The sequence below is a fragment of the Eupeodes corollae genome, chromosome 2 (genome assembly GCF_945859685.1).
Source record: "Eupeodes corollae chromosome 2, idEupCoro1.1, whole genome shotgun sequence".
Classification (NCBI taxonomy): domain Eukaryota; kingdom Metazoa; phylum Arthropoda; class Insecta; order Diptera; family Syrphidae; genus Eupeodes; species Eupeodes corollae.
The window spans coordinates 87,924,503-87,948,623 of record NC_079148.1 but is presented as its reverse complement, the minus strand read 5'-3'; the positions used below and the strand labels follow the sequence as shown (position 1 = coordinate 87,948,623).

The 24,121-nt window shown below is 32.6% G+C and overlaps 1 protein-coding gene across 11 annotated transcripts in view; it reads right to left on the bottom strand.

Annotated features, from left to right (window-relative positions):
- Nucleotides 1-24,121, bottom strand: part of LOC129947202 (tensin-1) — a 179,481-nt gene that overhangs the window by 88,230 nt on the left and 67,130 nt on the right. For 2 of the 11 annotated variants that reach the window (XM_056057663.1, XM_056057664.1), the window contains exons 2-3: nucleotides 14,641-14,908; nucleotides 4,393-5,412 (exon numbers count right to left, since the gene is read on the bottom strand). The exons of 8 other annotated variants lie outside the window; for them this stretch is intronic. In XM_056057663.1, the coding sequence (XP_055913638.1) occupies nucleotides 4,393-5,412; nucleotides 14,641-14,682 (1,062 nt within the window). In that variant the 5' untranslated portion in view covers nucleotides 14,683-14,908. The remainder of the gene's footprint in view (nucleotides 1-4,392; nucleotides 5,413-14,640; nucleotides 14,909-24,121) is intronic. One more of the 11 variants, XM_056057672.1, reaches the window with a different exon arrangement.

Here is a 24,121-nt window from a genome sequence, read left to right as displayed (position 1 = left end):
TTAGAGAAAGCAAATCTCTTTGCTAGGCAGTTCGCCGCCAATTCAACTCTGCCAGTGAGTGTTATGACTCCGCCTGTACTTGAGCGAGTTAATGATTCTATGGGGCACTCGTACCGTAGCGAGGGTCCTAAAAGATCTTAACATACACAAATCTGCTGGTCCGGATGGTATCCCCGCTATTGTTCTGAAGAGGTGTTCTTCATCGCTGGCAAAACCACTGCGTAAGCTTTTTCATCTGTCCTACTCCTCAGGTCTCGTTCCGAGCGGATGGAAAACCGCATTTGTCCAGCCTATTCCCAAAAAAGGCGAATCTTCCTCACCGTCTAATTATCGACCGATTGCACTTACGTCCCTTCTTTCCAAGGTCATGGAAACGCTGATTAATTATCAGCTCAAGAAATATCTTGAAGAACGGAAGCTTCTTAATGACCGACAGTATGGCTTTCGTAGCAATAGGTCCACTGGTGATCTTATGGTTCATCTCACCGAACAGTGGAACAAATCTTTACATAGCTTTGGAGAAAGTAAGATTATTGCACTTGATATTTCAAAAGCATTTGATAGGGTTTGGCATCAGGCTCTCTTATCGAAAATGCGTGCTTTCGGTTTGCATGAATCCCTCCTTCATTGGATTAGTAATTACCTTTCGAATCGTTCAATACAAGTTGTATTGGATGGATTCAAGTCTCAAAACCACAAAATAAATGCTGGTGTGCCCCAGGGCTCTGTTCTATCTCCAACACTCTTTCTCATTTTTATTAATGATCTCCTGTCTGCAACATCTAATCCAATACATTGTTTCGCTGACGATAGTACTCTTAGCTTTTCATATTCGTTTTCAGATTCACACCCCTCTTTTTCGGATGTGGAACTGCAACGACAAAATATGATAAGCTCATTAAATTCCGACCTAAACAGCATTGTACAATGGGGAATAAGAAACCGCGTGGAATTTAATGCTTCGAAAACGCAATGCTGTCTTGTATCGTTAAAGCGAAATATAACCCCGCTGCCATTATCCATAAATGGCACTTGCATCGAGGAAACTGAACATCTGGATATTCTTGGTATGTGTATCACCAACCACCTTTTGTGGAACGATCACATACGCGATGTCGCCAAAAATGCCGCAAGATGTTTGGGTTTTCTAAAGCGATGCAAGAAGTTTTTCTCCCCCTCTGATCTGGCTGTTATTTACAAGTCTTATATACGTCCAAAGCTTGAGTATAACTCCCATATCTGGGCTGGTGCTCCTGCAACTTACTTAAGCCTCTTGGATAGTATTGAACGTAGAGCATTTAGATTGATTGGTGATATTACCATCATAACATCATTTACGTCACTTGAACATCGTCGAAATGTTTCTTGTCTCACCCTGTTTTACCGTTATTTTAATGGTTTATGCTCTAGAGAAATAGCCAGCTGCATTCCTCCCCTTAAACAGTTCAACCGTAATACTCGCGCTTCTAGGAATGCTCATCAATATACCCTCGAGCCCATCTTCGGTCGTACTGTCAAGTATAGAGATTCGTTCTTTAGCCGTACTATGCGAATGTGGAATGCCTTACCACACTCTGTCTTTCCCAGCTATTGCAATATTCAGGAATTCAAAACCAATGTACACCGACATCTCCTTTCAACCCCTCTCTCCCTTTCCTAGTGCTCACACTGTGTCTACATAATAAGGGTAATATATCCCCTTGAGTGTGCGCTTATTATAAAAAAAAAAAAATAAAAAAAAAAAAAAATTGAAACAAAGAGAAGCTTATAACCTTATAAGAAGGTAAGGGACGGAAATCACGACTGAATCTCCTTATGAATCCTATTATTTTATTCTTTTGAAAAGCTTAATTCCAACAGCACAAATAAGGACGGACGAATTTTGAATGATCGAATCCCAGTCATTTATAAATAAAATTGGACCTAAATGGCTCACCTGAGGTTCTCCAGAATTTACACCAAGTTGTTCCAAATGCTCATTACGAAATGCAACACTATAATATGTACTATTTTTAAATACGATGAAATCCAATTAAAGAAGTTGTTGGTAATACTTTATTATTTTTGCTTTGAAATTAATGTATTGTGACACAATTTATCAAAGGCTTTACTAAAATCAGTAAATACATAATCGACTTGTCCATGTTTTTCAAAAACATTTAAACAAAAGGAATAAGTTGAAGGACAATAAAGGGAAATAACATAACATACAATTAACTCCAAAAGATTCGGTATCACAGATAATTTAGATATGTGTCTTTAGGTCAATACTTCATTTTTAGGACCTTTCTTGTGCACAGGTATGGAAATCAACACATTTTTTCAAGATATATCACATCCAGCACTAAACCACTTATCCAATCTTGTGATAATCTGCTCAACAATTACTTCGTTTATTTCAAAATTAATTGAATTTAAGTGAGGCACATTTATTTCAGAAGACGAGGAATAAGAACTGTAAGTTGTCATCGTTTCTAGCTGTGAAAGCTTTTTTGAAGAAGTTTGCAAACCTTAAGCTTAGGACTAGTTGACGACTATTTTGTCAAAGAGTTTTCTTTCACAACTAGTCTTTTTACAATTTACGAGTTTCCAGAAACTCTCTGAATTAGATATAAGCTCACTTTCTATTTTAGAAATAAAACTTTCATATAAGGAATAAGAATACTCTATAAACAGTCGTTTTAGAATTTAAAAAAAAATTTAGAATCTTCATCAGCTTTTGTCCTATTATATTTTAACCAGGCTTTGTTTCCTTTATTTTGCATGTTTTTGAGATGTAAATCAAACCATGTTGATACATAGAAGTTACTACGAACCTTTTTAAGAGAAATTGTTTTGTAAACACAGCCTAAGAGTGTATTATAAAAAATGTTAGACAAATCATTGATATTGCAATAAAAAAATATTGATTTCAGTCAATGGTAAATAACAAATTAAAAAGTTCTGTAAAATTACACTTACTGAAATTAAATTCAAGTTATGATACGAAGAAGTTAAGCAATATCGAATTCGAGATCATTGATCTTCATCTATTAGTTTAACAGCTGAAGGTAATACTGCAGTTTCAGCGCTCACGGTATCAGAGAAGGATACTTGATGAAGTATTCGGTCAAAAATATTTTTGATTCCATCAAACCAGGTCAATTCACAATAAGACATACCATCAATTAATTAGAGTTAAATATTGATTGTCGCATTAACAGAAACACAGAAGTTCTCATCATCAATTTTGACTCAATTCAGGTAGGTTAAAGTCACCTACGATGACAATTTCATCTTATGGTTCTAAAAGAACATAAATACTTTCTAAACGTCGTTATTAGAACTCGAAGCTGAACTCTTATGTAAGCTGATATAATTATTAGATGCCCAGACTCCAGCTTAATTTGCATGCATAGAACTAGAACGTTGGTGGACCTAAAGCTGTCGATCATGAGCAAATAATATACTGTTTTTGATCGCTAAAACAATTCCACCTCCTATAGTGTTGAAGTAATCAATATGGTGAAGATCACGTCTAAGGATTTAAAAGGACGTATCAAAAAACTCACAGTCAAGAGTAGAGCTGTTCAGCCAAGTTTCTGTCAGTATAATGACATCGTGAGGAAGATTGTTTGCATTTTTATAGCCCATATTAGACTTTAATATATTTATATCTAATTAAACTGCTTTGAAATTGTTTAAACGTTGTCCGATTTCAGTGCAAAGGATTCTGACTTGTAACATGTTGTTCGTTCTATTCACAAAATCATGATTGATGATTGAGACACCAACGGAACAAAAATTCGAAGATGTCGAATTTAGTAAATAGGAAACAAAACCGGGGGCACGTATTTTAAAAGATTGAGAGGTGTTTTAATGAATTTTAGTGGGTAACTTGTAAAATTTTTAATTCAATTTCTTGCAGATCTCTAACTTTACTTAATTAAGCACCTTATTTGACTTAAATGTAAAATGACAGCTATTTTGTTAAAAAACTCGTTGTAACGTAGTTGTTGACGTTGCATGTACATACAAATTGTAGGTAAGTACGATCTTTAGAGGGTAAATTTGTTATGCGTTAATAATATGTGACTCCAAAAACAATCATAAGACGTTCAATTTTACTTTTAATTTTAATTAATACTTAAAAACTACCTTTTTGTTTAATAAATTGATTAATTTTGTTAGTGTGAATCAGTTCGAAATATGTACCTAAACTTTAACTTTACAGGAAGAAAAAAACTATGTTAAATGCAAAAATATTGAAATGTTTGTTATTGTTGGTAAAAGTTAAAAGTTCCCTTGTAAATGCTTTAATATGTTTTTCTCTTTTTGGGTTTTATAAATATTTAAGACTAAGTTTGAAGTTCTAAAACTTGGAGGAGTTCATCATTAAAAGAAAGAACTTACCTGTTGTGGACTGCTAGATTCAAAGACCGATAAATTATCCATTTCACTTGCTCGGTCACTGGCAAAATAATTTGACGATGAAACACTAGTTGCACTTCGCACACTACTTCGTAAAGAAGTTCCTCTTCCAATAGCTGCATAAGATGGAGAGTCTGCAAGTGAATACGATTCTGAAGAAGCGCTTTCATCACTTGTACACGAAATCTGCCTCTCCATAAGAGTACTCCTTAATTTATCCTTATCACTAATTACAGGTACGGATTCTTTGGTATCCTTCACATCACATGGTTCAGTTATAATAAGTCTTGAACTTCTTTGAAGCCCTGATAGCGGTCGTGGCTCTGAGTGCACATCCACAGCAGTGAAATCCGTTTGAGATTGTTGGTTTTGAGATTCCGTTCCTTGGTCTACCGCAATGATATCATAGCAACTGCTTTGTGATCCAAAATCATTGTCTGACTCATCAGCACTCGTCTCAGTTTGCCCTGACGACTGTTTCTGGGTTCCATGCTTTTCTGCTTCAATAATGCGTAGTTTGTCGCGATGACTTTGTTGTTGGTGAACCCTTGCAACATCATCGCTTGCTTCAACGCGAATGCTGATTTTATTTTCGCTTGCACGCGAACTCAGCCCATCGATATCGCCGCCGTCGACACCGTCACCGCCACCTCTATCTTTCTCGTGTTTAATACCATTGACTTTGGTTGCTATAAATCGTTCAGTGACGTTATCTGCAGCGTTTGTATTTGTATTTGTTGGCTTGCGTTTTTCTAATGAACGTGTTCGACGTCGTGATTTTCGCTTATTTCGGTTAACCGCATCTTGATCTATGCGTTTTTCCATTTGATTCGAGTACGTACATTCACTGTCAGTGAGGTAGTAGTCGGGCTTTGTGATTTTATCATCGGTCTTTACGCTCGTTAGAACGTATTTGTGGATGGTGGGAAAGGCCAATTCATCCTCGGCACGTAACCACTTGCGATAAATTATAAAAGATGTATCATGATAACGAACACTAGGCTGAAATTGTTTAATGGCATTTTTAAGGATCAAATTTTATTTTGTTTATGTATCTATAAAAAACCATTAAAATGTTTTGTTCTATGTGCGGGCTATAGAAATAAGTATTTCTCTTGGTTTTTCTTGAGAAAAGCTAATTAAGTTTAAAGAACTATTTTATTGTTTAGCTAAAAAAATAAAAAATGTTTAAAACCAAATAAAACCTATTTAATATTTTGTTACATTAATATTATATTTAAAATCTTTTTCACATAGAGGTACCTAGTATTTTTTTTTAAATTTAATTTAATAATTTATTGAAAAGTACATTTTTCTAAAATCATATTATACGTCTCAAGGTAAGAATACAAATGATGTTTATAGTTCAGATTTTCCAACAAATAATACCATTACACAATTGAATCATTTACCATAGAGATTGAGCGACCTAGCTGAGTGCCCTGAGTTTATTTTATCTTGACCATTAAAGCTTTAATAATAATCAATCAATACCATTTCCGCCACTTAACGCACCAGATACTAACCCACAAAACATCTATAGGTATTGGATACATCATTTTTTCCAAAGCTCCATTCAATTCAACTCACTTAGATGAACTGAACTTTTGAAGGCAAACATGATGTCATCAAAAAGCTTATAATGATGGTGATCAAGAATGTTGGAACATGAAATAAATATTTTTGTAACATATTGTTAGGCGCACATCATCATCAGTATCAGCTTCAGCAGTCAAAGAAACGAACTTATATCTATGTATGTAGGATTTTAAACAATTTAGTAATATCATTGAATAACTTCTTGTAATTATTCAATGGAATTATGTTAAATTCATTTTTAAAAATTTAATAAACTTTAAAGATGATTTATGAATGGCTCTTTTAACTTTTAGCAATTTGCTAAATCCATATGACATCTGTACATCTTATAAAAGCAGTGGACGGAATGGTCCAGTTAACAGTTGAGAATTTGAATTAATAGAACTGGTCCAGTTGAAATGATCTTGATTTGACTCGATTCCGGTCGGGGATCGGAGATTCAGAATTTGTGAGGAATTATCTGTGTGGAGGAGTTGGTTTTACAGATAATGCATTATGGACTGTTTGTTTGCATGTTTGTGTACAAAAGTATAGTTTTGTTTCAATCAAATTAAAAAAAAAGTTGCACATAGAGTATGTATTGTATTCTTATATTTAGAAAGTGCTGTAAAACTTAATCATTTTTTTTTAAATCTTTTTGTGCGGTGGAAACACCAAAAAAATGCATTTAATCTAAACTGAGATAAACTTTTAGTGCAAACATAGCAAAACTTAATTATCTTTTCTTTTCCTGCAAAATAATCCCAGTTAGTCCATTTTCATCTACACAACTAAATAGTATCAACAGTAACAGATTGATTTTTTTTCGCCAATGAAAACACATGAATCCAAATGAACAACAACTCAACGAACACTGCCATCGAGATACGAATGCAATATCAATCGTACCAACATTTGAGAACAAAATCACTTAAGATCCATTCGAGACTCGTATAAATATCAAGAACTTTTATCGGTAGTATTCATATTACGGATATCGTTTTTGTTAGTCGTGTTAAATCCTACCATACTATTGATAGATTTTCCAACAAAATACTGGTATTGTGCACTGATGTAATTGTGCATAAAGTTTAATTTTTGTTTAAAACAAGCAGCACATGCACAAAATATTGCTGTTGGAAAATGTCGAAATATAAAAAAAAAATTAAATACAACTTCTTAGTTCTTTATTTATTTACTTAGTTTTTGTTTAATGATACTCATTCGAATAATATTTTTTCTAATCAAGTTTAGTCCAAATAGCAAAAAGGGTTTTTTTAAATGACTAAATTTTCGAAAACAATTTAAACCCATATTTTTAGTTATTCGTTTTTAGAAATAAGTTATTATTATTTTATGTTTAGTTTATTTTTATAGTTCCTTTCATTATATTAAACTCAAAAAAAGAATTGTATTTAGAATCATAGTATTGAACGTAACATAAAGTACTCAAGATTTCTATGATCCGGTCCATACAACTTCTGAAAATGAATTTTAGAACACGAGATATCAAGCACCTTGAGAACTAGCCAAACGTGGTAGAATGAGTAATGTTGTACAAATTTTAGCGAGTTTTCAATTTCCTGGAATGACTCTTTAGCCTGATACCCATCAAAGGTGAATGTTGAACTGCTGTGCATGTAGACGATCGACGGTTATATAGTTTATAGAGACAACGCAACGCTGAACAACAACCCGTCCGTACTCAAGAAAGGAGACCCTTTGAATTGCAGCAACTACAGAGCCATCAGTCCCCTGAACATCGCATGTAAGATCCTTTCTACCGTATTATGTGAACGTCTGAAGCCATTCGTCAATAACCTGATAGGTTTATACCAGTGTGGCTTCAGACGAGAAAAGCCCACCATTAACCAAATAGTCATATTACGGCATGTCTTGAATCGATGACTATCATCCCTTTATCGATGTTAAAGCCGCGTATGACAGCATCTATAGGTAAGAGCTTTACAGAGCATTGATTAGTTTTGTACAGAATGAAGATGGAGAATAAACGCTGCGGGTAATATCTCACCGATCGTTTAATCAATGAGGGCGAGACTAATCATATGATGTAATCAAAAAAAGACATTGAACGACGTCTTGAACAAAACGTTACCATGGACTTTGACGTAGTTTAGGACTTTGTCTGCCTAGGTAATGCTATTAATTCAGACAACGACACCAGCGTTGAAATATAACTAAGAAAAGGGGTTGGGATGCGACCCACACTGATAATTTCATATCCCGTCTGTCGATTTATCTTGCTTAAAAGGTTTGTAGATTTTCGTGTTTTACCGACAATACTTAGCAAAAATTGACATTTTTTGATTTCAAAATTTATATTTGTTAACGAGATTTTTAGTCGAAAACCAATTATAGTAGCATTTTTCAAAAGTTTGTATTTTTAATATAAACAGATACAAATTGGATGAATGGAATTAATTTGAAGTCATTATCTTCTGTTGTTCACGAGGTATCGAGAACCGAACATCAATTTTTTTTTATGAACAAACTGTCTGTTGAAAATTACTGAATGTCGAAAACACTATTTTATGTCAGATACAACTAGTTTGAATCCAATATTTTAAATTTTTGAAAAGATAATTTTTAACAACTTTTATTATTTTTTTAGATTTTTACCGAATGGTGAAAACAATATTAATTATAAAATAAAATTAGTTTGAAACCAATGTCTTAAAGTTTTGAAAAGTTATTTGAGTCGAAATTAAATTTGTACCAACTTTGAGTAATATTTTTTTAGTTTTTTATTTTTTATAAACAAAACTATCAATTCTATTTTAATCAAAATTTTAATAGATGTTATTTGTAAAATGTTCAAGGTGACAATTTGTTTTATTTATAAGAAAACCGTTAATTGAATTTTTTCGAAAAATATACCTGTTTGGTATCACGTTACTTAAGCATTATTGGTTCGTGAGATACTTAGGGTTTAACAAAATTGTCACCTTTTTTTAAATTGCTACGGTAAGAAAACCACCTTTGAACGACGAAAAAAACGTCGCGAACGTACGGACGTATAGACGTATGTACACACGTACTCACAGACATCTGTCTAAAAATCTTTTATTTCGACTCTAGGGACCTTCAAACGTCGACCAATGTCAAAATTTTCAATTCGACAAATCGGTTCTATTACAATAACTTCCTATGGGAAGTTAATAATCTTGCAAATCGCTGATTCTTTAATAGAATTAGAAGGCAATTGAGTAGTAAAGTCTCTCTAGTGCATCTTAGGTCACCATCTTTATGGCTCTGAGGCTTGGACTCTGTCATAGAAAGAAGAGATCGTCTTAGGATGCTTCGAGAGAAAAAAATCAGATGATTTTTGGCCCGCCTGCAAAGTAAAGAAGAAGAAACAACGACTGCGACTCAGGTGGCGTCCGGAGGTGGGACAGGACCTCAACTAAAGTGCCGTGGTAAATTAGAGACAGATTGCTAAGGACCGAGCTGGTTGGAGACGCATGTTAGATCATTGTTTGAGGCCCAGGTTTGTCGGTTACTGTAGGGCCATCTAAGTAAGTAAGTAAGTAAGCCCTATTATAACCAATGGCTTTCTTGAGCTCAGCTGGAATTATTCCAATTGGTCCATCTATATTTGTATGGCTCTGCATGCTATGAATTTCATCATCTTTTTCAACTACCTGTCTCCAAAACAGTAATATGAATTAACAGGATTTTTTTTAAGTTATCAATTTTTGTGTTCAATCAATTTCAATTATACTAAGTCTTAAAAGTTGTTCCCAAAAGTATATTTTTTTATTTAGAAAAATTTAACTTAAATTAAAAAAAATCAACACAAAACTTGGAAGACAATGTATTTCACTGTTTTCAATATATTGATGTCAAAATTAATTTTTTAGATTTTTTTTGGTGTAAGTTTTGATTTTACCGTCAATAGGATATTTATATAATTACATAATAATAATGTTTTGTATGAGATCAAACAAAATTAAAGTCATTAACTTTATTTATATTCTCGAGATATTCGAGTTAAAAATCATTTTTTCCGATTTCAATGCCAGTCCTAGGTAAATTAGGTAAATTAGAAAATGCTAATTACAATTTTTGTATAGAATTAATTTAATTCGAAGGCAATACCTGTAATTGTTGGCAAGATATTAGAGTCGTACGACTCAGTGCTTACCAATTTTTAAAAGGATTCTTTTTTAAGTTTCCAAGTTTCCCAAAAGACTTTCAATTGGATTTTTTTTCTAAATTTTTCCAATCTAAAATGTTATTTTTCAATGCATACAATTTATAACAAGAAACTATATGGCAAGTTTTGAATTCGTACAAAAATTCGAACTCTAGATTTTAATCAAACGTGACATTACGATTTTAGAGAATTCAAAAAAAGTGGGTCCCCCAATTCACCTGTCTGCCTGTCTTGGACCCTACAGCTCAAAGCATTGAGTTGGCTGACTTCATATTTCGATATTAAGGTTTTGCGTCAATAAGACGAAAAATATCAGTTATCATCCAAATTTGTTTGGGATAACATCGAAAATATTAGTCGCCTCAAAAACAAAACGATATATTTTTTTTTAATTTTCGCTAACATTTGTTTTCTTAATTTGGCTTCTATCAATATAAAAAAATATTTTGTATTGCTCCAGAAGGGTATTCCCCTTGAACCATTATTTTGTTTTTAAGTTTTTATTAAGAACTAATCAACCGATTTCAATAATTTGTTATCTTCACAAGCTCTCATACTGTCTCAATAATATTTGATGGTCAAAAATGTCATTGCTTCTTTGTTAGATTTTCAAAAAATTCGAAATTCGATGTCTTGAAAATGGGTCAACACGTATATTAATAAGCTCTAAATAACTAATAAATAATATTTGCAAATTAAAATTGAAAAAATTTGAATGGAAGAAATTAATTTAAAAAAAAAAACGACTTCAAACGATTTTCAAATAAAAATTTCGAAAAATACATTTGTGAGAACAAACATTTTTAGCGAATATATTTTTAAATCTTAAAATTCAGGAAATATTTTTAAACTTCTTGGATACATAAGCAAATTCGTACGACCCTGTATTGCACCTTCCTACGTCTCTCTCAAAGCCTTCTTAGATAGGGACCTACAAACAGAGAGATATCAACATTTTCAATTTGACAAATCGGAGCGATTACAATAACTTCCTTTGGGAAGGTAAAAACGATTGAAACGTAAAAGTAGTCAAAAACTAGTTTTTTGAGATGACTTATCATAAAATGATGCACACAGTCTGATTTATTGAATTCGTAAAACAAAGTAAAGGTAGAACTTAAGACTAATATTTAATTATATTTAGATTTATAGATTTACAGTGCTTGAAGCAATTTGCAAAAAAAAGCTAAGCTAAAGTTTTGAACAAATGTACTTTAAATGTTTTATTTTAAAATCACCGCTTAGGAAATATACTAAAAAGTAATACTTGTTGTAAACTGGGACTGTTTTCACCATAGTTCGATCTGCTTGATATAGGACGTAAAGGAACTTGTCTTCTAATACTTAAACGGCTATAAATAACGTTTAATTGTTCCAAAGTTGTTGGTGATATGACTGACCCATTAATTAATTTTATAATAAAGCACAGCTGAATGCACTCTCTGTGTTTAGAAAGCGATGTAAAATTTATGAGCACGGTGGAAGTTCGAGTCTAACGGAGGCAGAAGCGCATGAATCTTCTTTGTACTCCTTGAACAAAAGGGAGCCCATGTTATGCAGCCATATTCAAATATTGGTCTTACAAATGATATATAAAGACGTTTAGGAATATAAGGGTAGCGAAAATCATGTGAAAACCGTTTTATAAATCTGAGTGTCTTATTTGCTTTTTAAATAATATAGTCATAATGATTTGTAAAAGTTAATTTTGAGTCAAGAATAATACCTTATTCAGAGAAAGTAGAGAGTTTAGTCAAATAAGAAGAGTCTAATTGATAATTGAAAGTCAAAACATTTTGTTTGCGTGTAAAACACATTGATTTACAATTGTCTATGTTTAGTAAAAGCTTATTTAAAAAACACTATTCGCAAAAACGATTAAGATCATCTTGTAGGAGTGAAAAGTCTCCAAGTGAGTCAATACGTTTGAAAATTTCAGCGTAAATTAAAACAGATGAGTGTTTTAAAATAGAAGGTAAGTCTTTAACGTACAAAATAAACAGTAAAGGTCCTAAGTGGCTACTTTGTGGTACGCCAGAGTTGGTATAAAAATTTGATGACCGCTCAATTCTTAAAACTACGCTGTATGATCTATTATACAAGTACAACGAAACCCAACTAACAAATCTATCGTTAAAGCCTTGGGATTAAAGTTTGGAAGTTAATGTTTTATGGCAAAATTTATCTGAAGTCTGTGAAGACGCACTCAACCGTTTTTCAAACGAATCTAAACAAAATGAACTGAAATGAAAGAGGTTAGTAACTGTTGACTTATTTTGAACAAAACCATGTTGACTCTCACAAATTGTAGACTTACAATTAAACGATATGACTTTACAAATAATGGACCCAAATAACTTAGGGATAACGGACAGTTTTGCAATGGGACGATAATTTTGTATTTCTTTTTTACTACCCTTTTTATTTATTGGTGTTATGTACGAAAATTTTACGAAAAATTGAAGATTTGAGCAATTCATTAAAAAGAATATGAAGAGGATAGGACAAATAGGATGTGCATTTTTCCAAAATATAAGAAGGTACACCATCTGGACCAGGGCTATAACTTTCATCTTCAGAGATCCAAAGACTAATTGAATTCAAATGAGGGAAATTTTGTGAGAGGGCCAATAACTGAGGCGTTTGTTAGGAGTTTGCTACTCCGAAAGCATCTTTGAAAAAATTCGCAAACATATTTGAATTTTTTTCTGAGTCATGGCTAAGTTCGTTGTTGAAGGACATGCAGTTTGGATACCCGTTAGTATTTCTCTTACTATTAACATAGCTACAAAAGTTTTTTGGGTTGGTTTTTATGTCGGTTTTAGTATTTAAAATAAAGTCATTATACAGAATATCTAAATAGTCAATAAACGTATTTTTTAGCTCATTGTATATTACCAAGTCAGCTTTTGTTTTATTATATTTAACACAGGCCTTGTTTATTTTATTTTTTAAGTTTTTTAGGCAAGAGTCAGATTTAGAAACATTTCGCGGCTTTCTCAATGGTGAGGTCTCATAAAAAAAGTTAAAGAGAACACAGTAGAGTTTTTAGCACATAGCGTTAATGTCACAGTTCTTAAACAAATGATTTCAGTTAACATTACATAACAGGTTAAAAAGTTCCTTAAGTCTTTATTTTATAAACTCAAGATTTTCTTTGGAGCAATTAGGAACATTACATACATTTAAATTAAAAGATAGGACTAATGCTGGGTGATGTCCGAGAAATATATAAATAAAAATATTTTGTTAAAGTTGTTGGCAATTGGCTTAGTCCACATGAGGAAAGACAATCAATTTGTCAAGAATTCGTTGGCAGAGGATGTTGTAATAGGAGATAGATAGTTCTCATGCGTCTGTTTAGTCCAGATCAAGTTTGGAAGATAGAAATAAGACTAGTATCTTGTCTTGTGGCTCAATATGATCGTTTATTTTGTCTAGGCATTTAATTGAGAGAGCTTGGAGGTATATATGTGGCGATAATGTATAGCAGTCCTATCTCAGTTTTAACTTTTATGCAAATCATTTCTACATTAGATTGATAAAAGTCATCAACCAAAATGCATATCAAGCAATTTTTTTACGTACCTACAATATCTATTAGGTGCCTTCAAATATACATAATTTGTAATTAATTTAATACCTCAGTAGCACAGTGTTATTGACTAAAAATATCTACCTTTACTTTTCTGTAATCAGGAAAAAATTTCGTCAAAAAATTGGCTCATACAGTGCACTAGTATAAACACTTTGTAGCGAACATAAAATGTAGTAAATACATAAGCATTCAACGTTATTTTGACTTACATTTTTGTTCAAGAAACAGTCAATTGAATAATGTCTTGATGTTGTTCTGTTGAATTCAATTTTAAACAGCATCGCAAAAAAAGCCGTACTTAGTAATTTGATTACTCAACCTATACGCATGCAGAAACCAAATAACCACAACTGCATACAAGCACATTCACTCCTTATTGCAAGATGATATATCTACCTATCTACTTATATAGGAACCACAGAATCACTGGGAAGATATTATGTACATATACATATATGTGTTATGCTAAACAGTATATCTTCGGTGCCCTTCTTTAACAAATCCAACTCCATCGTTTATTACCCCAGAAAAATGTCTTTATAGGTATATGTATCTGTATGAATGTAAATAAATAACCTCAAGTACTCCAGCTAAAGTATATGGTATGATTCAATAACAATCAATTAAATAATGAACACAAAATATAAAAAAGTCATCGTACTCTGACGTGAGTACAAAGGCATAAACCGCAAACCAAATGCACTACAGATATGTACTTATACTAGTAGTTAGTATTTATAAGATAAATCACCACTTTTCTTATAGCTCACACTTAAAACAAGCATTTCATGATTTAAAATAGATACTTTATATAGATATAAGTTGCAAATATATATGTAATACAATTCTAACTTCGATTAAAAAAAGTTTGTCTTACCATTCTATAAAGCCTGTATAAATAATCCTTTGGTAGTTCCATTGCTGAAACAATTACTTTTTGTTTTTATTATTTATTTCTCCGCAAGCATTTTCAAACGCACAGGCACAATTTATGTATATATTATATATGTAGGTAAGTTCTATGATGCAGGATCTAGAATTCGTTGCACTTTGTGCGATTGCATCTCCACGTTCGCATTTGCACTCGCACTCGCTTTCGCACTTGCACTCAGAAACACAGATTTTATAATATATTTGAATAATTCCTAAAAATAAAACCACTGAAATATATTTATGTGTATATATATAGATAGTAGGTGTAAGCTATTAGTTGGCATAGAAAGATGCTTTAGCGCATCGCGTATATCTAGAAGGATGCTATCCGGCAAAAAACGAACAACTCAAATCATCCACATTCCGCTTGCACATTCTTGTTTATTAATTTTTGTTTTATTTTATTTTGCTTCTCAAACCGAAACCGACTCAACAGAGTATCTTTTAGCAAAGGCAATATAATTTGCAAGCGTTTTCGCCGCCTTTATGTTGCACATGCGAAAGCGTCAAAAATCCGACTGCAGCTCTTTCGCACGCGATTTGCGCGTTACTACCATCAGTTCTGGGTAGGTAGGTACTTGTATTAAAAATATGATGATGACGACGACTACGACTAAGACGATGACGGTGGATTCAGATGTGAGATACAAGCTATGTAAAAACTGACCACAAAAAAAGCTATTCGATTGGAGCTGGTACCGGGACTAGAGACAGAGTCTAGCAGAATTGTGGCTACATCAGACGCTGCAACATCATGATTATAACCACCAACGCCACCGCAGCGCAGTACCAAAACACTTTAAGCATATAGAACTATGCTTCAAAAACTGATGGTGCTAGAGGCGCACTCCAAAAAATAAAAATAAAAGCGATATACAACAATGAGAATTCATAGAAGAAAGAACCATTTGCTGAATGGTGTGGCAAAGGCAAAGGCAAAGGCAGAGGCAAAGTGTGAATGTCGCTGCCATTTGTACCATATATTGGATAAAGCCCACTCGCATACAAAAATGTACCATATAATGTTTTGTTTATTTAGATTAGATTAATTTTTACTTGTTGATTATTGATAGTATGAACTTTCTTTTAGTTTTTCCTATAAGTTTAAGTGAACTTATTCATGGGTCTGATCTGATATGGTCGGAAGAAAGCATGCCCAATGAGTGGAATCTCAGCATAGTTTGGCCGATATATAAAAAAGGAGACCCTCTAAATTGCGACAACTACAGAGGCATCAGTCTCCTTAACATTGCATATAAGATCCTTTCTGCCGTTTCATGTGAACGTCTGAAGCCGTTCGTCAACAACCTGATAGGTCCTTATCAGTGTGGTTTCAGACCAGGAAAGTAAAGTCCACTATCGACCAAATATTCACACTACGGCCGATACCCACCACTTCTTCATCGATTTTAAAGCCGCGTACAACAGCATCCATAGGGAAGAGCTCTACAGAGCAATGTCTAGTTTTGGCATTTCTGCCAAACTTATCCGTTTGTGCAGAATGACGATGGAGAATGCACGCTGCTCTATCAAGGTCGGAAAACATCTCACCGATGCATTGTCATGTGGCTTCTTTGATATCGTTCTGGAAAGAATTGTGCAAAACTTAACCGTCAACACTAGAGAGAAAAACGACGTGTTGGACAAAACGTTAAGAAAAGACCTTGATTTTCTCAACAAGTTTTTGTCTAGACATTATATTATGAATACTGAATCAAATATAAAAGAGAATTCGAAATCTTTTTGGATATTTCTGAACTCTAAAAGAAATTGTTCATCTTTTCCTCAAGGTATGGAATACAATTAACTTACATCTAATGATATTCAGTCCTCATGTGACCTCAATTCTTTCAAACTTCTTATAATTAAACAAATATCAGCAGCTTGTATCCTGATATAACTCCTTTGATTGATTTTAGACTACAGAGTTTTTTAGAAAAAGATGTTCCGGATACCTTAAAAAAATGTATGTGTCAAAAAAAACCTGGCTTGATATGATTCCTCCTATTCTTTTGTCAAAATGTTCGTATTCACTTTGTAGTGTTTTAACCCTTATTTTTAATAAATCTTTACAAACTGGTGTTTTTCTTAATAAATGTAAAATATCTTATATAGATCCTATTTATAAGAGTGGTCTTAAGCACTTAGTAAAAAATTATAGACCAATATCAAACCCAAACTTTTTGAAAAAATGGTCACCCAAAAACTTTATTTTGCTGTCAAGAATTTCTCGTCTCAAAAATAACATAGTTTTGGGAAGGATAGATCAACGTGTATTGAAGTCTATTTGCAAATTATTGTTATAATCACGTTGAAAAGGGTAGACAAGTTGATGTAATATATACTGATTTTGTTAAAGCCTTTGACCGCGTGCATCATGGTCTTCTCCTACAAAGGCTTAAGATGTTAGGATTGAATGCTTCATTTTTACAGTGGTTAGGTTCATAGCTTACTGATAGAAAACAAGCTGTTAAAATAGATGATTGTGTTTCAAATCTTATAGACGTGTTGTCGGGTCTTCCACAAGGCAGCCATTTGGTTCCACTTCTTTTTATAATCTTTATAAATGGTTTACATCTTATCATTGCTTATCAATGCGGTTGGATATAAACAATATTCTTACTCGAAGTGTTAAATTTTTAGTGTATCTAAGTCTTTTCCAGATTATAAATAAAGGTACGCTCTATTGCCTTAAAAAAGCTTAAATGTCGGAGACAAGTCTTAAGTGTTCATTAAGATATTATTGATAACAGAATAAATTCTCTTGATTTTCATGCCCCATCACTAGTTTTTCGCAACATAAATTAATTATATTATCCTCCTCTTCATAGGACTAATTATTGTCTAAATGAACCAATAGCGTATTCTGTGTATCTATTTAATATGGTTTATAATGAAATTGACGTTTGTATGAATAGATATAGTTTTAAGAAAAAAATTCTTGAAATATGTAATTGATTAATTATTTGTTATCTAAAATTCCTTGTAAATATGTATACATATATCTTATTAGCTTTATTATTTTGTAGTAATTTTGTAATCAGCAGATCTTCGAGCAATTGATAAAATAAAGAAATAATCCTGAAAAAACTAAAGCTCTTCCGATATGGAATATAAAACTCAAAGCTATGAAAACTTCCCTTCCTTTATATTGAATAATTACATAACTGATTTTATTACACAAGCCAAAAACTTAGGATTGATCTTTAACAATGGACTAAATTGGGATACATTCGAAAAATACTGTTGTGTCAAAGATTTATGCTTCGCTCTAGGACTATCTATTATTAGATCAATTCTACTCACTCATACTAAATTGCGTATGGGTGTAAGCTTTTGTAAACATTGACTCTCATTCGGCTCAGAAGGTAAAGGTAGCATTTTAATGCCACTGTTCGATTTTTTTTAACCTGCGTATATTTTATTATGTCTCGTTTCAAGCTCGTCAACGTTTTAGCTCTAACTTAAAAGCTTTCTTCGATTATTGGTATTGTATCTTGCTTTTCAATGTTGATGATAAAAAGACTCCAAGTTAACCATCTAACAGACTTTCTGAAGTCATTTAGACTATCTTTCCAGTCATATGAAGTTTAGAAACGAAAACTGGGGCCTTACTATGTAACTCGATTCTACTTTTAATTCTATTCCAAATTCATTTCCGACTCTACTTTCAAATCGTACTACGTATGAAAGTAGAATCGGATGCCGGTTATACCAACTTGTTTTCAAAAAAAATTGTACTTTCGAACGAGTATCGAGTTGTTTAAAGGTTTATCGCATCTGATGACCATCAATTATTAATTTGTCGCCGTTCGCAGCAATTGGGGCTCTGTAACTCAGCAACGTGGAAAATTTTGCGGAAGGTTTTAGGTGTGATGCCTTTCAAAATACTGCTGGTGCAGGAATTGAAGCCGAACGACCTACTGCAACGTAAAACTTTTGGTGAATGGGCTCTTGGAAAGTTGGCCGAAGATCCGCCTTTTTACCAAAAAATTGTGTTCAGCAAAGCTTATTTTTTGCTCAATTGGTTTGTAAATAAGCCGAATTGTCGATTTTGGAGTGAATATCACAGTTTGGTACGGTTTATGGGCTGTTTGCATTATTGGACCGTACTTCATCAAAGATGATGGGAATTTTTTAAACAGAATGGAAGCGCTTGACTTTCATGAAGCATGACACGTGGTTTCAACAAGATGCTCAATTGGCCGCCTAGACCGTGTGATTTAACGCGTTTATACTGTTGTTTGTGCAGCTATGTTAAAGTTCATGTCTATACAGAGAAGTTCACTTTAATTGACGCATTGGAATACAATATTGAATTTATTCGTGAGATATCGGCCGAAATGTTGGAAAGAGTATGCCCAAATTGTACTAAGAGGATTTACCATTTGAGGAGCAGTCAAGGTCGACATTTGCATGAAATAATCTTCAAACATTTAATTATATGGACCGTACCATCGATTTAAATAAAGATGTCATGCATTTTTTTTGAATTTTATGTGTTTTTAAAAAACTTTCTTATATCTTTTAAAAAATCACCCTTTATATACGGAAGAGTTTTTGAATGCATTCTTAATGAAAAATATATACATTTGTTTAAGTTTTGTTAAGTACTATCGTCTTTCTAAAGGCGGATTTATTTTCTACCTTAACACCATATCATCCGACATGACTACTCGTAGAAGACAAAATGCTGTTCCGATTATTATTAAGTTATCAGCAGGATTGAATTCTTTGGCAACAGGAGGTTACCAAAACCCAATCGGTGGTGACAAGAACGCTGGACAGCAAACCAAGTCAAAAATAATTGCCGAAGTTTTGACTTCAATCGAAAGAGTCATGTGTCCGCTGATGATAAATTTTAAAATAAATAAGGAAGAGAAACGAAAGTCTAATTTCTTTTTTTTTACAACAATCACGAATTCCCGGTGTAATTAGGGTGGTAGATGGAACTCATATTCTACATTTGACTTACACTTTGACAAAAAAAACTTCGCTCCTGTTTTGAGTTCTAATTTCGAGTTACGTAGTTCCTCGTTTATTCGAAAGCTCATAAGAATTGGCACTACTAGAACTATTCGATTCTCGTTGGGTCGAAAGTAGTCAAATAGATACATTGTATCAATTTTTCAAATTTGAGCAATTTTATTTTAGAATCGAGTTACATAGTAGGGCCCCAGAAAATTAGCAAAATATTTATTTTAAATATTTCACAAACTTGAACTGGAATACACTTTTTAAAATAGGTATACTCATTTTTAATTCTTTTGCGTCAATTTTAATTTGTTTTATTTAATTTTTGTAATCTTCTTTAAATTTGTAAGCTATGTATATAAATTTCATAATCTTATTTATAATTAATTAATTGAATGTAATACAATTTTACTTGATGTACATCTGCTTCATAAATAAATGAAAAAAATCTCAAATCTCATATTCATGTTTTTTAAATTTCATCTGTAATTGGAAAGGAAAATAAAGTGAACATTTTCATAATCCTTATCGATAAGGTAATCACGAATCTAATTTGAATGTCATTGGGATCTATTCTGCTCTCAACTAATCAACTATTGAAATTATCACATAGGAACCAGATTTCCGAATAATCGAAGGACGAACACTCTCCTATTGTAATGTTGAATTTTAACACCAACGATCATGTGTTGCTTATATAGAAGCAGAAGTTTTGTAGAGACTTTGAGATTTTGCTTAGGAATTTTCTATTAATTTTGTTTATATTTATATTATTACTTTTATTTAAAATGCAATAAGTTAAACGCATTTTTTTTTAAATTGCATTATAGGTTAAATTTGTTCCACCGAACCTTATGAGAGAGTTGTATTTAAAAATTCACAAGAAATAACTCAATCAAGAAATAACTCAATCAATCATAATCATTTTGATTACAATACAATTTATACAAATCGGAAGTGTAAGGCTTACAAATTTTTTAATGTTTTCAGGATAGTAGCAGGTTTTATTTAATTAGTTTTAAATAGCTATTCAATTATTTTTTTTGTTTAACTTTCATGCTTTTATCCCTGTGACCATGTCTTGTTGCTCGGGATAAAACACTGGTATAAAATAGTTAAATAGATAAAGTAAAGAAATCCACTTTATGCTTTACTTATTAGTATGTTTAAAATATACATTATTTTCTCTCATAAGGTTAATTTTAATAATTCTAATTAATTAGTGTATCAAGCTTGAGTACAATTTTTACGCCCGCAAAAGAATTGCTTTTTTTATTATATCAAGTGGTTTGGCTTTGAAAACATTATGTCATTCTATTTTCATTGTAATGAGTATTGTAATGATCTCTTCATATATTATTTATATATTACATTGTAGTGGGTTTTATGGGAATTATATAATCTTGTAGACCATTTTTAAGAAACGTATTATTTATTATTATTTTTATTATAGTTGCTTAACGAACATTCCTTCGTATTTTTTTTTGTATTAGTAAAGCGACCCATAGAAACCACACTTGTGTGCACATTGGTGTACTGACCGGTGTAGCCTTGCACACATGACACACCAATCGTACTAAACATTAGTTGTGAAAGAGATCTCAAAGAGGAGTGATTAGAATGAGTAACGTTGAAGCTTAAGGCTTGTATTGGAACAACCTGCGACGCACCGCACTCAACAATAATTCAGATGCACCTGAAAAGTAAATGTGCGTGCTCATCCCTATACAATATACATATCACACCGATAGACACCGACCCAGAAAAATCAAAAACTTTTGATTTAACTCGCTCCGTGTTTAACACTGAAAATCGGTGTCTATTCCAGCCCATACACAGCACAAAATTCTGCACTCCGATACAAGTGTGGTGACTATGGGCCGTTTAAGAGAGTGGCATGTAGCTCCTTTCTTTATTCGTTGTACTTAAGTTGTTTAAAAGAAAATGTATACTTATTAAGTTTAAAAGAATTATAACTATGTCCTTTTACAGATAATTAGACGACATAAGGTATGTTTTAGTATCTGATTGGCCATTGACTGGAACGTGAAAACTCCATTTAGTTTCTGATTTATTGAATTTGTGTATAATGCCAAAATGTATATATTTTATTTGACAACTTTACTACCAAACAAATTAATTTATTTCTACCTTATGTAAGGAGATTTTTTTGTGTAATAACAACTAAACCTTTGGTATTTTCTGTGCCTTTGAAACAAAAGACAGATATTTTATGACTTACGCTACTCAACAATAGATACATAGATATAGATTTTAACTTTAATTTTTGTTTGTTTTCGTCACACTGTTGCTAAATCTCAAAGAAAATAAAGCAACTGTCTTAATTAGAAGCCACATGTCTTAACCCAACAATATTTTAGTAGTGCTACGTCAAAGTATCTAAAGAAATACTTATGTATGTACAATGTAGGTTGCTGATAAAGTTTTGTTTTTTTTTCATATAACAAATGTTTACTAATATTATCTTAGTAACATAGATAACTTTGACATTTCAATCCAAAACAGTGAAGAATACACAAACAATTAGTGAAGTACATTTCTATGTATATCTACATATACCTACATTCCATTAAAAATGTTAAATAAACGAAATTTAGTTTTCTAAATTAAGAATACCTTACACTGGCTTGTGTTTATTATTTCAACCTTGAGACAATTTAGTCTGAATAAAATGTAGGCATATAGACACACCACACAGCCCAGCAGCAAAAAATATAAAAATAAATAAATATAATTAAAAACTCTCTCATTTGAATTTATTACAACGACTTTGAATATGACTATGACTATGCCAGAGACACTCCATAGAACACACAAGGGTGAGAAAGTAAAAGATAGATTGCGATTGCGATGAACAGAAATAACCTCCCACTTCCCACATATACATACATTTAATTTATTTGTAACAAACAAATGTCAAATAACTGACAGATGGCAAGAAATCAAATTCAACTTGAAACTCAGTTAGAATGACAACACAACTACGAGCGACGTTACGCCCATTTATATGGGATATTCATAGAATGTAAAAGATTGATATTAAACAAACAAAACTCGTCAATCAAAAAAGAAAAAAAAAAAGTTTAAAACAATAACGTTATCAAAATGCAACTTTAATTAGATATGCGTTACGTTTATGTAAACCAAATGCACTCATCTTTGTGTGGCATACTAATTTTTGTTACTTTGAATAATGGACATGTTATTAAAAAGCTTCATTACAAATAATTCGCACATGAAAAAAGTTTGTTTTTTCTGCCTCAAGTTCATTATGAATTCCAAGATGAGACGGAAGCACATTTTTGAAACGAGTTTGAGTTTGATTATTTTGTTTGTATCTATTGCTGATTTCATAGCCGTAGTCAGAGAGGAGGAAATTTCGTTGAAGGGTAATCACTTTAATAAATCTCGATACTTAATTAATTAAAATGGTCTCAGCATAACGTGCATATGAATATGATATCTCATATGCAAACATTACATACATTTTAACTATCTGACTAATGTGACGCGTGGTTTGCAATCTTTTGACAGGTGTCACTTAATTTATGCTAAGTTTGGTTTGTCATTTCACAATGAATAAAACTAATTTGTAATTCGTACAAATTGGTACGTTCAAGTGACGCATTAATTTATTGAAAGAAACTTTTGGTGAGCGATTTATTTGGGCTTTGGGGGCTTCGCCGTGACTGGACTATTTTTTGTGGGCTTACGTGAAGTTGTTTGTCTACGCAGGTTAGCTGTTGACGATTGACGCATTTGAAGAGAATATTCGGTGATTCGGTAAGTTATTACTGACATACCATCGCCAAATGTGGACCCCCTATTACTACATTATGAATTTGGTGTCTTGTAGGAAAGATTCAGATCAAACAGGACCTCTTGTGATGGTAGTTGCGTAGGAGTGTCATGCAAGAGTTCTTGGGTTCGATCCCGGTCTATGACACTTAAGGTTTTGTTTTCACGGGTTCTGCCTCTTGCGAGGAATTCACTCCTCCAGGAGTACTTCTTGTCATGAAAAGTGCTTGTGGGTCACCTCTTTCACAACTCGAACACAGGAATGGCTGACAGTTGTACAAGGCTCTAGTTCTCAACGGACTGTCGAGCCACATAATAATCACCCTTCACGAAGGAACAAAAATCCGTCATGGGATCTTTGTGCCACATCCATATACAAAATATTGAATGCCATGTACATTAAGGATCATATTTAAACTCGATAATTATTTTCGGTTTAAGGGAATTAAAATATCAGTCCAGAGAATATAGAACAAAATCTCCAATAAAGATACAGCTCACTCGCTCAAATATTCCACCTTAGAGCACCACCTTCACAAGCTACGGCCTTGGCTGTGTCCGATCTATGATATCATTCTACACATTGACTAATTGCAATAAATTGATTTTTCATCGAAATTCACCACACTTTA